The sequence below is a fragment of the Necator americanus genome, chromosome III, assembly GCF_031761385.1.
Source record: "Necator americanus strain Aroian chromosome III, whole genome shotgun sequence".
Lineage (NCBI taxonomy): Eukaryota > Metazoa > Nematoda > Chromadorea > Rhabditida > Ancylostomatidae > Necator > Necator americanus.
In genome coordinates, this window is record NC_087373.1 from 38560704 (window position 1) to 38575643 (window position 14940).

Sequence of the window (14940 nt, forward strand, 5' to 3'; positions counted from 1 at the left end):
TTAAATAGAGGCGTGATTCGAGATGGCTGAGCCGCTCGTTTTCAATAAATCCGGGCAATCTCGAGCTTGGTAGAACAGAATGTAGGCTGATTCGGAATTTTTCTGCAAGCCGCCATCAGAGAGTCCGAAGAAATCCTCCATAGAAGAGATATCCATTTTCTGCAAAGATGGTGCTCAGTTACTTTGAAACAACTTTCATTTTAAGAACCCAACCGAAGGAAATATAGAATTCGAATGACCAAAAATAGAATTTAGCATCAGTTAATGCGTGAAGTCGTATTTATCACATAAAACGACCAATAAGTCGAAACTTGAGCTAGGAATATTCAGCGAACAGATTTCCTCTTTTGTACTAAAGTAAAACGATGAATCGTGGGTGGATCCCTTATTCCCTTATTTTATTGTTTTCACCGTTCCAAAAGTCTAAAAAGAGCTTAGATTCGGAACGATGTAACGCCTATCACGCCAAATTTCCCAAAGACACAGAACAATTACAACTGAGGTTAGTGGATAATCCAAATAAAACATCTGCTGGTGATCAGCACGACAAATAAACAAGCAAAACATCAAACTCGAGTGAAAAAAAAAGATAATAAAAATAGAATACGGGCAAGATTTCACCAAAATCAACTAAATCAGCACCAAGACAACGACTCCAGAAACAAATTTCAGGGGGAAAAGAGATGAATACTGTATATATAATATATAATATATATAGTGGTGGTAGTGGCATATATAATATAATGGTGTTTAAATAAATACGATATAGAAGGTTGAAATAAAAATAAAATAAAGTGTTTAAGGAGGAACGAAAGTCCACAAAGTCCCCTACTTGTTAACGAAAACTTAGACAAGCTCTTTCAATTGTATTAGAAAAACTACTTACATCAACTATGTCGTCATCAAACAGCAACCAAAATGAATTGCTTTTTACTATTGTTATGTAGTGACCACGATTTGGTGTCGCTCCACAGTGCACAACTGCCGCAATCAAGTCATAGAGGCGGTCGCCATTTGATGCGTCATCACTCTGCAATAACCGTTTCGACAACCATTGAATAAATTTGGAAATTTTAAAAGAATTAATTGAAACCACATAGATTTTGTTCTTTCATCTCACCCAACCTACTTACCACATTAAAAAGCCGTAACTCAAGCGGGAACAAGACGCGATACGATAGTTTCGTGTAACGACTAAGTTGATCCATATATTTAAAGCTGAAATAACCAATTTATAGAACAGACGTTGAGCTAACCGTGATACGAAAGGTTTTTACATACCGCTTCAAGTGCAACGCTAACATATGCGGCAACCGTTTTATACGCATTCGTTTCTGAGCTTCTTGTTTAGACGAACATGTTTCGCAGAAATATTTCTTAAGAAAACGTTTTGTATGGACATGTAAAAATTAACGAGAAAACCCAACCTGATCTCCACACAATGTTTCCGTTTCACTAAATACTCGCAAACAGTGAGTAATTGAAGCATTTTGATCTATATCAACAGACAAATCAAGGAAATCTTCGTCTTTGCTTGACACCTACAACTATTCCTTTTTATGTTTAATAGTTGTTTTTTTTTGTAAGACGTCACAAGCATTGAAGAGTGAGTTAACCTACAGTTTCACAACATAAACATCGGGTTTCATTCGTGAGAGTTCCTTGAAAAATTTCGTGAATCCATGTAGTATCAGTTTTTGATGACGACCTAAAGTTACAAAGGACGTACGTTCCAGAAATGCAAAATAATTCAACAAAATGAAAACTTCAACAGCTTAAATAGATATATCAAATAGAACAAACCCGCTGGCCTCGTCTCGCCCTCGTTCAGTCCCCAAAGTGCCCTTACGTAACGTGCCATTTCTCAACAAGCGCTCTCTCTCGGCATTTTTCTCTTCAATGAGCGTCTCAGATACTGTATTCAGTAGATAATTTAAGAACTCGTGAGCGTCTTGCTGCATATAGTTGTCGAAAAGTTCTGAAACAATACATTACCTATTCTATTACAATGACAGGGGAAAATAGTCACATAGAACTATAGAACTAAAAGTTACCATTCTCTTTTTTCAACTTCGTGATGAACCGTTTCGGGGCGATCGTACCAACTCGACGCTTTTGTGTTGCAATATTATGGAAAAGATCGGCAAGGCAAGTAACCAGATTCTCTTTTTGACTACCTTAAATGATTTACAGATGTGCTGAGGAATATTTGTATAGAAACAAATGGATAAACTCTCTGGGGTATCAATACACTTGGGATGCGTCAACCCTTTTTGCTGCAATTTATACAAATAAAGTGTTAGTATAAGGTTTGAATTATCAGGGTGAGAATTTCAGTCTGAAATTGCCGTGAAGTGTTAACATTTCAGTATTCGCAGGAGATCCTAGACTACGGAAGAATATCCATAGGGAAAATGTGACTTCCATGGACTACAAACGATGAAAACAAAGCCTTCCTTCCTCTGACAGACAAATAATAGGGTGACGCAGCAGGGTCAGAACAAAAAACAAAGACAAAAGTAGTAATTAATGAGCATATATGATAAAAAAGGATCAATCTTGCTTCTTCTTTCTTGCTGCTTAAGAAAGAGTGTTTCCCACAAGACCTCAAAAACTGTATCCTTCCCTTCAATTTCCAATGAACTATGCCGCTGTTTCCAGAAAATGTCAGCGCGTTAAATAAACTGAGCGCAGCATAAAACACAGAAAAGTCATGCACTGAAACCCACTTATCCACAAATCGACATACATATTTTCAAATAATGAACCTGTAGAAAGCAAATATGAAGGAATAAAAGAAAGAACAAGAAAAAGTAGTCACTGAACTACTTATCTCAAAACTCGACCAAGAAAGAGAATAATAGTTGGTTCGTTTACCTGTCTTCTTAAGTTGTTGCTTGTATTGGAGTATTTTCTCACGAAACGGCCGACAAAAATATAAAGCTTGAATGACGGAATTGCAGTAACATGTGTTGCCGAACTAAATTGCATCAAGGTTTAGGAGGAAAAAAAAGAATACCATCGAAAAAAAGGTAGAACAGTAGTGCTACTGATGACTAATTTTAGCATCCAGAAAAAAGAAATAACATAAACTTAGCATATAACTAACTTACGTTTACTAATCCATAATAATGTTCATTTCCCGAATGCGGTTCCCCGTTTATTTCACGTTCGAGCTGAGACGATGAGTTTGCACCCTAGTACAAAAGAGAATATCAAAAGAATATCGTAAGATGAACAGGAAAGAAGTGAAATTTTTCAAAATACTACCATTGGATTTAATATCCAGCTACAGGGATTGTGCGAACGAAACAACCAGTGAGTAATCCTGAAGTCTTTTCGTTGCAGTCACGTGTCACAGTACCAGTTCCTGAAAATTCGCGAATTATTCGATAGCGCCATAAAAAACGTACCATAACACCGGATACCACGGATCAAAATCAAACACCGGGGATTTAGCAGGAAATTCAGAAATAAAACCATTCTTGAGCTATGTTTCATCATATTCCACAATGAGCACAGAAATTCTGGCAGAAGTCATACAACACTCAGAAAGAACGACGAAAGAACACGCGAGCACTTGCTTCCTCACGTCTGTATTATTGCGTGATAGCATTAGTCAAATGCAGATATTGCCAAGGCACAGTACGTCTTTGTTCTATTCAGACCACTCGTGAACTGGAGGTTTGACGCATTCCTTCGTTTTTCGCTATTATTCGATCCTGTGATTTATCTGTTAGAACGATTTGTTGGCATTGTTTGGCTGGTTCTCCTTGTTTTGCATAGACGCTCCAGTTTTCCAAGATGTATGACCCGTTTGATTTCACCGTTTATGAACCAACACAAAATGTGGCGGGTGTAGCCCAGTCGATAGGAGGTTCCGCTGTCTACACGATCGATCAGAGGTTCGAATCCGCCTTAGTGCCCACCATGCCTTTCATCTCTCCGGGGTCGATAAATTGGTACCAGACTTCTCTGGGAGGATGAAAACACTGACTTGACACTTCGGCCAGCCCCTGCAAGTCATTGCATGGACCAATTACACGTTCGTAAACCTCAAACGATTCTGAATTGAAGTGAACGTAGTGACGCATCTGAAGCTGATTGATTGCCGTCGGGCACTTCATCCTTTATCATTTATTCAATGAGAAACTACGAAACAAATGCATGTCATACGCGACCGACGAGAAAATCGACGGAACAATGGTGTAGATTAGGCTGTAGCAACGAAAACGAAGATTTCATATGACAGATAGCCGGAAATCTGGAAGCATCTCTAAAACTATCCCAACGATCGAAAAGGAACACCAAACAAATGTAACAATGACATTCCGACTGAGATAACGCTGTCCCCATAGAACGTATTGTGTCGACTGACAATAAAAAGATAACCGAAAAGAAGATGGAGCAGATAAGCCTCTCAAACCTCTTTTCCTCCTCATTTTTCTCTTATTTTTCTTTAGCTGTTATACATGACTATGATTGTTTCGTAGTAATGGCTGTAGGAAAATCTTTCCTCGTTAACGCTGGCACCATCGCGCTGTCGATTTTTGCGTGATCGATCGACGGAGATGGAGAAATACGATGTCTGCACACAAGCCACCGCAATAGTTCGATGCGAATTAAATCAGTCGTAATTTTTCTCTTCTTTTTTTTTCGTGGCCTCATTTTTTCCTCATTTTTAGTCGTTTTGGTCATGAATGAAGCAATTAATTACATCATAGTCAAGATTTTATTACTTTTCAAATACAAACAGAATGTATAGACAATACAACGACGAGAGATTCATTCTACAAAAGAAAAATTGAAAGAAAAAATAAAACGTGGCGAGAATAATGAAATAACCAAGAAGCACAAAATACTGGTCAATATCTTCCAGCAAATTTGCTATTCAAAGCAGTTTTTCCATCGCCACTTTGATTTTCGGGTGGAAGCCAAGTCGCGTAGCGATCATCATTGACACTGAACAAATCAATACAGGGGACTAGATGACCTTTAAATCTCTTGGAAATTAATGGAAGAAATAAGGAAACTGCACATACCTATCTCCATAATCATCTTCAGTGCTCACTGTGGGTCGACTAGCTCTGACTCTCATGCGTCGTTTCTTCTTCGGTGTTGTTTTCTCATCTTCGTCCTCTCCGTCCTCCGAAATTGATCGCTTAGACAAGTTTAACCGCTCGTCCTTATCTCCGTGGACAATTTCGTCAACAATTTGCCTTTTAGTTTTAACAGGTTCTGAGGAAGTTACTGGTGTCTTTGGGGTAGAATTGATGTTTTTTGAAACAGTTTCTGGAACGTCTTCTTTTACACTTTTGGGATCAACGGTGTTCCGTTCTTTTTGTTGAACGGGAGGGGAGGACGGGGCTCTTTCGGTCGATTCGGTATTGTTGGCAGCACTCGAGCAGGTCGCTCTTCCGTCAGATACCGAATTATTCTAAAAATCAAATGTGTTAAAAAATATGGTGAATTGGAGAAAAAATGTCTTCATCACCTCCTCATCCTCTTCTATTTCGGGCTTAAAAGTTTCACTGGTTGAAGGCATTTGTGCGGGACCTTTCACTACTTTTTCTTCTTCTTTTTCAGCAGCCTTCGCATCAGCTGCCTTCTTCCTTCCGAGCATCATCATCTTACGTAAGAAAGCTTGTTTATCAGCGCCTAAATCATACGATTAAATTAAATGATACCTACAGAGAACATACAGAAACTAACCGGATGTGTTGGTACCAGCCACCTTAAGTTCTGGTAGTGCTACTGGCTTCGCAATCTTCACAAGTTTCTCCAAACGTTGGGAGTCATGAGTGAGCGCGACCAGTTTTTGTCGAAGAATAGATATGTCGGTTTTTGACTGAATGTCTTAATTAATCTGACGGATTTGATTTAGGGACAGCACCAAGACTACCTTCACATCCATTCCTTGATTTAGCTGTCTACAATAATCATCCAACGAATCACCAGTGCTTTGTGACATTTTCGCCTATAAAATAAGGATAAACGATTGAAAACTTCAACGAATCTCAGAAGTGGGACTTGCGTTGTGCATATCCTCAAGAGTCTTCTTTAATTCAGTAATAGCTGAACGTGTTTCCTCAAGTTCCGTGCATAATGATTCGTATGTACTCTTTTTCTCAACTTTTTCGCCCGTTTTATTCTGGAAAACAAAAAACTTTGCATGATAAAATAACCTTAAAAATAATATTCCTACCTTAGCCCACATCATGCGCTTCTCCCGCTGCTTCTCAATTTGACCGGTTCGATCCAAGTACTCGTCATCGTCATCATCATAGAAATCATTTGCTTCTAGATCCTTGTTTTTAGTTCGAGATTTAGTAGTAGAACGTCTGGAAAGATGATGAGTGATTAATGAACTAAACACAAGAAAGAAAAGTGATAACAGGCTGAAATTTGTTGAGAAGGTCCTTCCTTTCGAACATTCTTTGGAACAAGAATCTACTGATGAAGAAGAGCTAACGAAAAGATGAAACGAACTTTGAGTGTTTTATAAAGATTTCTCACAACATCAAAACAAACTAGCAATCTACTTCTGCTTTTGAATAATCAGGAATGCGACATACCACTAAAGAAACCGCTTGACAAAGAAAGCAGCATCGTGGTCACTGCGATGCGATAAGCATAGGCGGAAGAAACAAATGACAAAATCGAGCTCAGTCGCATCGCAGCGGCCCTAAAGAAGCCAAAAGCCAAGAGCGGAGCGAACAATATATTGTTGCAAAACAGTAAGAGAGGACAAAAAACATAAAAGATAAAAGACAGTTGGGAACATAACTGCGTAACTCACCTGGGTCAAGTTGACAGAAATTGAGAAAAGTGAAAACAGACGAAAAAAAAAACAAACCTCAGAACTCCATGGGCATCAAGGATTCGACAAGCTTCCAACGCACACTGTACTTGGGCGTCCTTCTTCGAAGTAGATACCGTAGCTTGTGCGATGACAGCACGATCAACACCATTTACTTCAATAGGTAACCTGAAGTAGTAAATAAGTTATTCGACGCTTGAGAGTGAATATGTATTTCAAGAACCGTGGAAGGGACAGCTCATAATGTCTCATCGTTATTTATGATTTTTTTGCAGCCGCAGAAAAATGTGCTGCGTCCACCCAAAGAAAAATTACTGACACGACAATTATAGTGAGCACGTTTCTAACTGCACGTTAATAAATGAGCGAGACATTAACTACACATAACTGAAGCAACAAAGTAAGTAGCAGTTGAAAAAAAACGGAGAGCAAATTGGTGCAGAATGGTACGGTTCCTAATTTCTCAAACTGTGACCAGTTTTTGCATCTTTATTTTTATACATTTGTTCAGGAACCAACCCAAGAACAAATACACCAGAACCAGGCTCTATAACTACTTACTCTATACAACATGTCCACTTATGCGTATGTCCAGACCCTTGCTCTGACAATTGAAATTCCATATCAAAACCTTCACGTTCGAAGAACTTCGCCAGCGCCTTCTTGGGATCTGCCTGATAATACTGCTCGCGATCCTCCATTAAGTGCGGATCCAACTCAATCTTAAAAGCAAATCAGTTAGGAACTCGTGTGAGTGGAACAGTAAAATTGAATACATCTGCTGCTGGCGCATCGTCCTCGCCATAGTTCATACCCCAGTCAATGCCCTCCGACGAGTCAGACTCTTTGGCTTTTTCTGCTTCAAACTCTTTCCTTGCCGCCGCCGCGAGTTTCGCGTCCAGTGCCTACAACAATCACCGAAAATAATACTACGACTATCTCTCATTAACATAATCCTAGCAAGGTGCTTACTAAGCAGTATATTACCCAAGAACACCTCACTTTTTTATGCATCTTCTCTCTCATTTCAGTTGGAGAAAGCTCCCATTCGGGTTCACAGTCGGAGGAAGGTCCCAGTAGGGACAATACTCTTGTACTGCCTAGAGAAAATATATTAAAAAGCAAAAAAAAACGCAAAAATTGCATGACGCGCCAGTGAAACGAGAGAAGCTCTCAGTTACCTCCAAACTGCAGCACAAAACCGACTCTGATACGCATGTACTGCTTCGGAGGAAGTTTCTTCTTGTTAGCTTTGCTCCCGTGCGTGCTACCCATATCGTACACATGCCAACCCTTTCCAGTCTTATCCATTGGGTCTTCACCATATTGCAGTACACAATGGTAACGAGAAATCGATGGATGATCTGGAACCGAAAATGAGTGGGTTTGATTGGATCACAACTTATCATTAGATATGAATAGCAGACAATTCAAAACCACACAGCCATGAAAAAAAATTGCCTTTTCCAGGGAAGGGGAAGGGTGTACTCAGCCGCTCTGTTATTTCTAGAACCTCTATCTTCCTTCTGTTTCTCTTAGTAGCTTTAACCTACATCTCTTGGATTCTCTAAGACTAATGCTTAGGTTCCAGGTCGCCGAATAACTTGGTTGATCACTTCCAGAAACAAAAGCGCGGTTGAGTGCCCCTCTCTTCCGCCTCGCCAGCTACAATTTGTCCAAAATTGAGATTTTTAGCAAATTGTTTATCTACAGCTATTTTAAATCAAGAAATCTATTGGGAAAGCTTTGAAAAAGTCGTTGACAAGAGATTGCTTCCAAATAACTCACCAAGCACAACATCGCAATTAGGTAGTCGACCGATAACAACAAAAGTTTCATGTTTTCTTACATCCAGATCAATTGTGTCCACAACTGCACCATTCTTGACTACCTAAAAAGTCCACTTTTCTAACCACCAAGAACAGCTATAAAGTCTAGAAATATAAACGAAAAAAAAGATGAATTGTCGCAAAAATCCAAAGCACAAGTCTTAAAAAAACAAATATAGACGGTAAGATTCAAGAACTGTCTAAAATCGAACCTCCAGCTTGTATCCTTGTCCAGGGTCCGGCACAGAGGCCCATGGTGGAGCCGTGTAGTGCAGTGCAGGATGAGTTATTGAGATCTTCGCTTCAACAACTGCACGTTCAACTGGTGAATGGGGCTCTTCTTCAGGCTAAATTAAACAAATTAGTGGTCAGCATTTTTCAAACGATCTGCGGCCGAACTACATTCCTCTACGCAATTTCAAAAGTATTTGAAAAAAGCGCTTCGGTTAGAAAATCCCCACTATTTTCCACGCCGTCGCAGGTGATAGACGAGAACAGGTGGAATAAATAAATGACTATCCTTGCCTCTACTTTCATACCTCACAAAAATCTAGAACCATCGAGGAAATTGTCAAAGGAATCAGATCCTGATCTCCGACCCGAGCAGTTCTGATTCCCCCACACATTTTGTCAGATCACGGAGAAATGGAACGGTTACTAAGGATCCAATGCTCTTCACAATAAACATAATCTCACCATAGCAGTTTCGCGGGTGATATCCTCAACTACTCCGAAATTCGTAGAATGGACGTCATCGACGGGAACTTTGTGGCTTTTGTGCAGGGGAAGAGGAGGTGCTTTGAATGTGTCCACCGGTGAATTTTCTGACATTCTCAAAGGGACTAATTCAGCGAGAATATTGAGAAATCCCTTCGGAAATCCGAATCTCTCCGAAACCTCGAAAATTTGAGACTTGCTACAGCGGTTGCGTCGCGTGGATCCGGATTCGAGCTCATCAAGCGCTGTGGCCTGAAATTTCGAGGGCATGCGTACTCAGATGCCATCGTCATCCTGTTTTTCTCATATCTTCTGTGATTTTCCATACATGTAGCTGTTATAGTTGTAATTTTTTTTTGAATTTGGAGCTACTAACTCCTTCTGGGTGTTCTTTTGTTTCTTTTTCTTTCCTGTATGAATTAGGACAGATTTGATTTTCGGATTCCTATTCTTCAAGTTTCTCAAAGGTGTACGGCTCTTTTGTAATCTCTCTGAATTTATTGGGTTTCCTTGTGGAAATTACTCTATATAGGGTTTGATTGCTGTCAAAATGGTTACTGACTCTTTCTGAGCTAGGCTAATATCTTGTTCGATTCCTTGTCCTTCTAGCACTCCCCTTACTTCAGATGCTCTCCACTTCGCTATTACAACGGATTACGACTGTACATGCAAAGGTAGGATATTTTAACTGAAGCAATTTTTGAAAATTGGACAGAATTATTAAAAATTTGTAGGGAAATTGACGTATGGACAATTAATTCTGTCTTTTTCAGAATTTGCTCCAAATGGCAATGAGTAGCTCTGCTTCGGAAGTTCTTATTGAGAATCATGGCTCTAAACGGGTGCTGACGTTGAACCGACCGAAAGCTTTGAATGCACTCAACATCCCTATGATCCGTGAGATGTATCCGCGCATGAGGGTATGTTTTCTTTTGAATTTTTTTTTTGCCAAAGGTGGCGAAACGCGGAAGGTCCTCTATTAAATTCATCCAAAAATTTTGTGCTTCTTGAGTTCAGTTAGTTCTTAAGGCGAATTCTACGAAATTAAAGCCAGCATATCACGAAATTGTCGCAGTACGGAATCCACAGGGAATCCATAGAGTTCGGCTTGTAGATTACGGAACCCGACTTGGCCCCCTCAATTCCGCTTAGTCACTCTAAAATACGGTGTGGAAACGGCGTTCGTTCCTACGAGGTACGTTAGAACACATCCGCTTGTACACGCTTCGATCCTCTCAGCAGCCTATGCATTGGTTTTACTTGAATAAGCTGGTGAGGATGCATAATTGATCTTCGATCGCTCGCTCGTGGGCGCGGCACGTGCACTCGGGTGGCGCGTTCCAACTTACCTCGTAGGAAAGAACGCCATCTTCCACGACGATTTTAACGACGATTAGCAGGAGTTGAGCGAAGGTGGGTTCCGTAATCTACAACTCGAACTGTACGGGTTCTCTGGAGTTTCCATACTACGTCAATTTCGTGAAACGATGCCCTTAACTTAGTAGAATTCGCCCTAGAAATTAACTGAGCTTCAGAAACATAAAATTTTTGGATGAATCCTTCAAGAGGTTATAGAGCGACAGATTTTTTCTTTGACTTAGCTGCAACAGAAGAAAAGTCCTGTTTAGGAATGGGAAGATGCCAAAGATGTGAACATGATCATTCTTAAAGGATCGGGTGAAAAGGCTTTCTGCGCCGGCGGAGATGTCCTAGGTGAATAATGTTCAGTATTTATTAGCAATTGTTGGTATTTCACTTGGAACACCTTTATTAAGGAGTTCAGCCGTAATAAGATCTGCTAAGGCGGCAAAAGAGGGCGGCACTTCCACTATTCATAAAGACTTTTTCAAGTAAGTTGTTACTCTGTCAAATTAACTCTTTCCGTACGAAGCGTTGCTATTCAGGGAAGAGTACCACCTTAACCACCTCATAGGTAGCCTTTCGAAACCATTCGTTGCTTTCATTGATGGAATCGTCATGGGAGGAGTGAGTTTTTTCCTGCTTTTCCGGCGTAAATATGTAATTGTGCCTCTTTCAATGGACGGGTCATCTTTAAGGGTTGTGGCCTTTCTGTTAATGGCAAGTTCCGTGTTGGTACTGAACGTACGATGCTTGCTATGCCAGAAACAGCTCTTGGACTTTTTCCTGATGTTGGCGGGTCGTACTTCTTGTCTCGACTAAAAGTTCGTTACTTACAAGATTGTCGAGAAATCCCATTTGTTTGTGAGGTTGTAATGTCTCTCATTCCAGAATAATCTCGGCCTGTATCTGGCTTTAACTGGCTACAGACTTCAAGGTGCTGACGCATTCCACGCCGGCTTAGCGACACATTTCGTTGGTCTTTAATTGTACTAACAGCAAGGTTAAAAGTAACGCAAGTGAAACGAAATTCTAGGTCCCATCCTCAAAACTTGGAGACTTACAAAAGAAACTTCTGTCGTTGGATGCTGTCACCGACAAAACTGTCGATACTGCGATCCGCGAATTCCAACCATCCAATATTCCTCATTTCTCTTTGGAGCAGCATATTCCAGTCATAAACCGAACCTTCCATGCTAAGTTAGTTGAACTTCAACATACGAACCGCGTCGATTGTGAACTGCTTCTTTAAACAGGGCTAAGCTTAGGATATCTTCCTCCTTTTTATTTTACAAATATGATTGGTTCGTTTTCAGATCAGTTGAAGAAGTACTAGAAAATCTGAGAAAAGAAAATTCGGAGTGGTCTAAGAAACAATTGGAAACGCTAGCGAAAATGAGTCCAACCTCCCTGAAAGTCACTTTCAAACAACTAGAAAATGGAGCAAAAATGAGCTTCGACGAGGTATTCACCCATTCTGAATGATTTGCCAGTTTTGAAGAAGGAGAAGATTGTGTGACCTATCCTAAACCAATTTTTACGAAGGCTATCTTAAATGAACTTTCCTTTAAGGTTTTCACTATGGAGTACCGATTGACTCAACGTTGTTTAGAGGATCACGATTTTTACGAGGGCTGTCGAGCAAGTAATTAATTCACCTGTCTTATCAACTCCCTATCTTGGAAATGACTGTAGATTTGTACTTTTAGTTTTGATCGACAAGGATAGGAATCCGAAGTGGAAACCCACAACACTCAAAGAAGTTACGGATGAAAAAGTGGCGTGGTACTTCGCACCACTCGACCAGAACCAGGATATATTTGTTGATGGACTTAGACCGAAGCTGTGATGAAGTTATAAGCTGCTTGCAGAACTTTTTTAGTTGTTATTTACAAAGCACCATTGTTTATCGTTGCCAGTCAACATGCAAACGAAGACTTCATCCGAGCATCCCAAGCATTACTAATCAAGCGTAGATGAGGTTTTATAGACAAGAGTTCTAAATATTAAAAAAGAATATTTTTTAGTGCCATAAAATTCGCTAAGGAACTCCACTGTGACAAAACGACTCTTATGAAAAATGTTATATTCGTTAGATTTTTTGGTAAGGTTGAATTTGTTTTGTGAGCTTTGATTTAGTGTTTCCTTAGCTCAACAAATGATTCTCTCTTGTGTGCTCAATTCTGCTCCTAAATCCTCTATAGTTCTCTTTAGTTTGGCATTTTCGCACTTCATAATAACTAAAGACTAATTGATGAGAAATTTCCTTGATGTTGTTTGATTCTGTTCACTTTTATTTGTGTTTTTGTTTGTTTTTCTTCAGCGGATGTAGTAGAGCTGAGTCGGCTGAGTCAATCCATCTCGTCATTGCATTCGCTTATCGAGTTTTGGTCATTCATAAACAATGAGAACATAAAGATAACGGGAGATGCGTGTCGAGCGGTAATCAATACCTATGGTAGCTCGTAGGATCAAAGAAATCAATGAACATCATGATCTGACTACGTGATGCGCTCTCAACTATTGATTGAGCTTGCTACTTAACTGAGGTAGAGATGGGATTTCATGTGTGGGCATTTAGCGGTTATCACGGCTGGCGTGTGAGATGGCCATATTTATGCACATTTATTTATTTATTTATTTACTTATCTGCATGTGATACGATTCTCGTTCTGTCATTCTTCATGGTGTAATTGTCATGGAACAGATAGGTCTATCTAATCGCAGAAATTCAATGTGTCAGTGGAAAATCACGATGGAAATAAATTCTAATGTCGGATGTTGATAAACAAGTGATACGAAAAGAGAAGAAAAAAGACGGCAAATTTTCATCATCTAAGTGTTTCTCTTCCTGGTGTTTTCAACATTGGTTATTTCTTCCCTTGAGGGAAGATTTCACGAAAATTAGATCTATTGGTGTAAAGGTAGTTATAGTAGGGTCAAAACGAAACGATGCGGACCCTGAGGAGATTCCTACGAGTTTCCCATTTGAGAAGGCTGAGGTTAGCTCCGGGAAGTACTTTCGGCCGATTCCGTTTTTTTTTTTTTTTCGGAAACCGTCCACATTTGTTCAACTCATCTGCTGAATGCATCCCATATTCGTTCTTAGAATATGGAATAACCCCAGAAGGAACCACGGAGATCGATGAATAAAAAAAAAGAAAAATCTGACTGACCCCCTTAACTACATTTGTACCGATCTATTTCTATAAAGTATCTGAAGATGGTTAGATTTTTACACCAGAACTAGGCCTATATATAGTTGTTTTTGTTATCAGGTTTCTTCCTCCGGTCGATTTCCCTGCTGAAAACAACTGCATACATAGCGCTGATGATAAATCACTGGTGTCGATCGTTGGGCTGAGGACTGGAAGAGCGGCTGATTTTTTTCCCCTCGATCAAATCGAAAGCTATTCATTGCATTGCCTGTTGCCTGGGCACTGTTCTTCGCTTCGACGACAGCTCATCAATCGATAGTGTATCATTTACTGGATCAAAACATTAAATGCTGTCGATGCTCCTTGATGAATGGGAGACTTTCAGATCAAGTATTCACAATTAATTCCAAACAGGTTAGTGCATTTCTTCCCATGTTTCGTATATGCTCCTGAAATGTTGACATATTAGAGATGAAGTTCCAAGAAGTCCTTTGAATCTTGGCAATGTCAAAGGTTGAATCGTGCAGTGCTTTTTTGAGCTGAACCAAAATTCCTATCGATATTTATTCAGGTGAATGTTTCGGCGTCGTCGCCTGCTGCAGAGCCTGTTGAATCGAAAAAAGTTTATCCCCTGAAATGCCTCGTCACCCCACAAGAAATTAAGAAATGAAAATAAACAAATAACAGACACAAATAAGAACAAACAAAGCAAAAAAATAGGTCAAAGACAACGTCAGAGAAGCAGATTACAATAGCGCTCAACTTGATAGCCACAAAATCGTAAGATTAGCGGAGCAATCCCTGGAGCTGTTGGAGTTGCGCCGCTGATAGTAACTAATAACGATTCCCCTTGCATCTGACCCCGTTGATCAAAACCCGGGTCAAGATGTTGATATGGCGCCAGCTCGTTGGTCACAGCTTCTTCATGGCTGGACGTTTGGCTGTTGTATAAAGGGCTTCCAATGTTTTTCGCGTCAGAACGTCTGCCTCGCGTGCCAAGATCATGACTGTTATATTGAAATCGGTGTCCTTATGACGCTGTCTACGATGGGCACTT

General features: G+C 40.0%; 3 protein-coding genes across 4 annotated transcripts; 1 reads left to right on the top strand and 2 right to left on the bottom strand.

Moving 5' to 3' along the window:
• RB195_012288 (uncharacterized protein) lies at positions 1-4094 on the bottom strand (the record flags this gene model as incomplete). Of its 2 annotated transcripts, none has more annotated exons than XM_064194078.1 (11): positions 1-159; positions 887-1030; positions 1134-1218; positions 1282-1376; positions 1428-1541; positions 1621-1708; positions 1804-1978; positions 2055-2177; positions 2878-2980; positions 3114-3197; positions 3930-4094. In XM_064194078.1, 11 exons carry the CDS (start codon positions 4092-4094, stop codon positions 1-3), a joined length of 1335 nt encoding a protein of 444 aa, XP_064051661.1. The 2 variants fall into 2 exon arrangements, with proteins under 2 accessions (XP_064051661.1, XP_064051662.1); XM_064194079.1 differs by lacking the exon at positions 3930-4094 and adding an exon at positions 3271-3273.
• Positions 4095-4865: 771 nt separating this feature from the next.
• RB195_012289 (uncharacterized protein) lies at positions 4866-9480 on the bottom strand (the record flags this gene model as incomplete). The annotated part of the gene is made up of 15 exons (XM_013445138.2): positions 4866-4962; positions 5043-5437; positions 5495-5658; positions 5713-5848; positions 5903-5977; positions 6035-6151; positions 6206-6341; positions 6857-6988; positions 7382-7542; positions 7597-7725; positions 7823-7920; positions 8002-8184; positions 8609-8711; positions 8862-8996; positions 9346-9480. The coding sequence occupies 15 exons, from the start codon at positions 9478-9480 to the stop codon at positions 4866-4868; spliced, it is 2196 nt and encodes a 731-aa protein (XP_013300592.2).
• Positions 9481-9992: 512 nt separating this feature from the next.
• Positions 9993-12574, top strand: RB195_012290 (uncharacterized protein; the record flags this gene model as incomplete). Its single annotated transcript, XM_064194080.1, has 11 exons — positions 9993-10040; positions 10140-10286; positions 10995-11079; positions 11150-11216; positions 11271-11352; positions 11424-11549; positions 11617-11700; positions 11762-11925; positions 12042-12189; positions 12298-12370; positions 12435-12574. 11 exons carry the CDS (start codon positions 9993-9995, stop codon positions 12572-12574), a joined length of 1164 nt encoding a protein of 387 aa, XP_064051663.1.
• Between the last annotated feature and the right edge of the window lie 2366 nt (positions 12575-14940).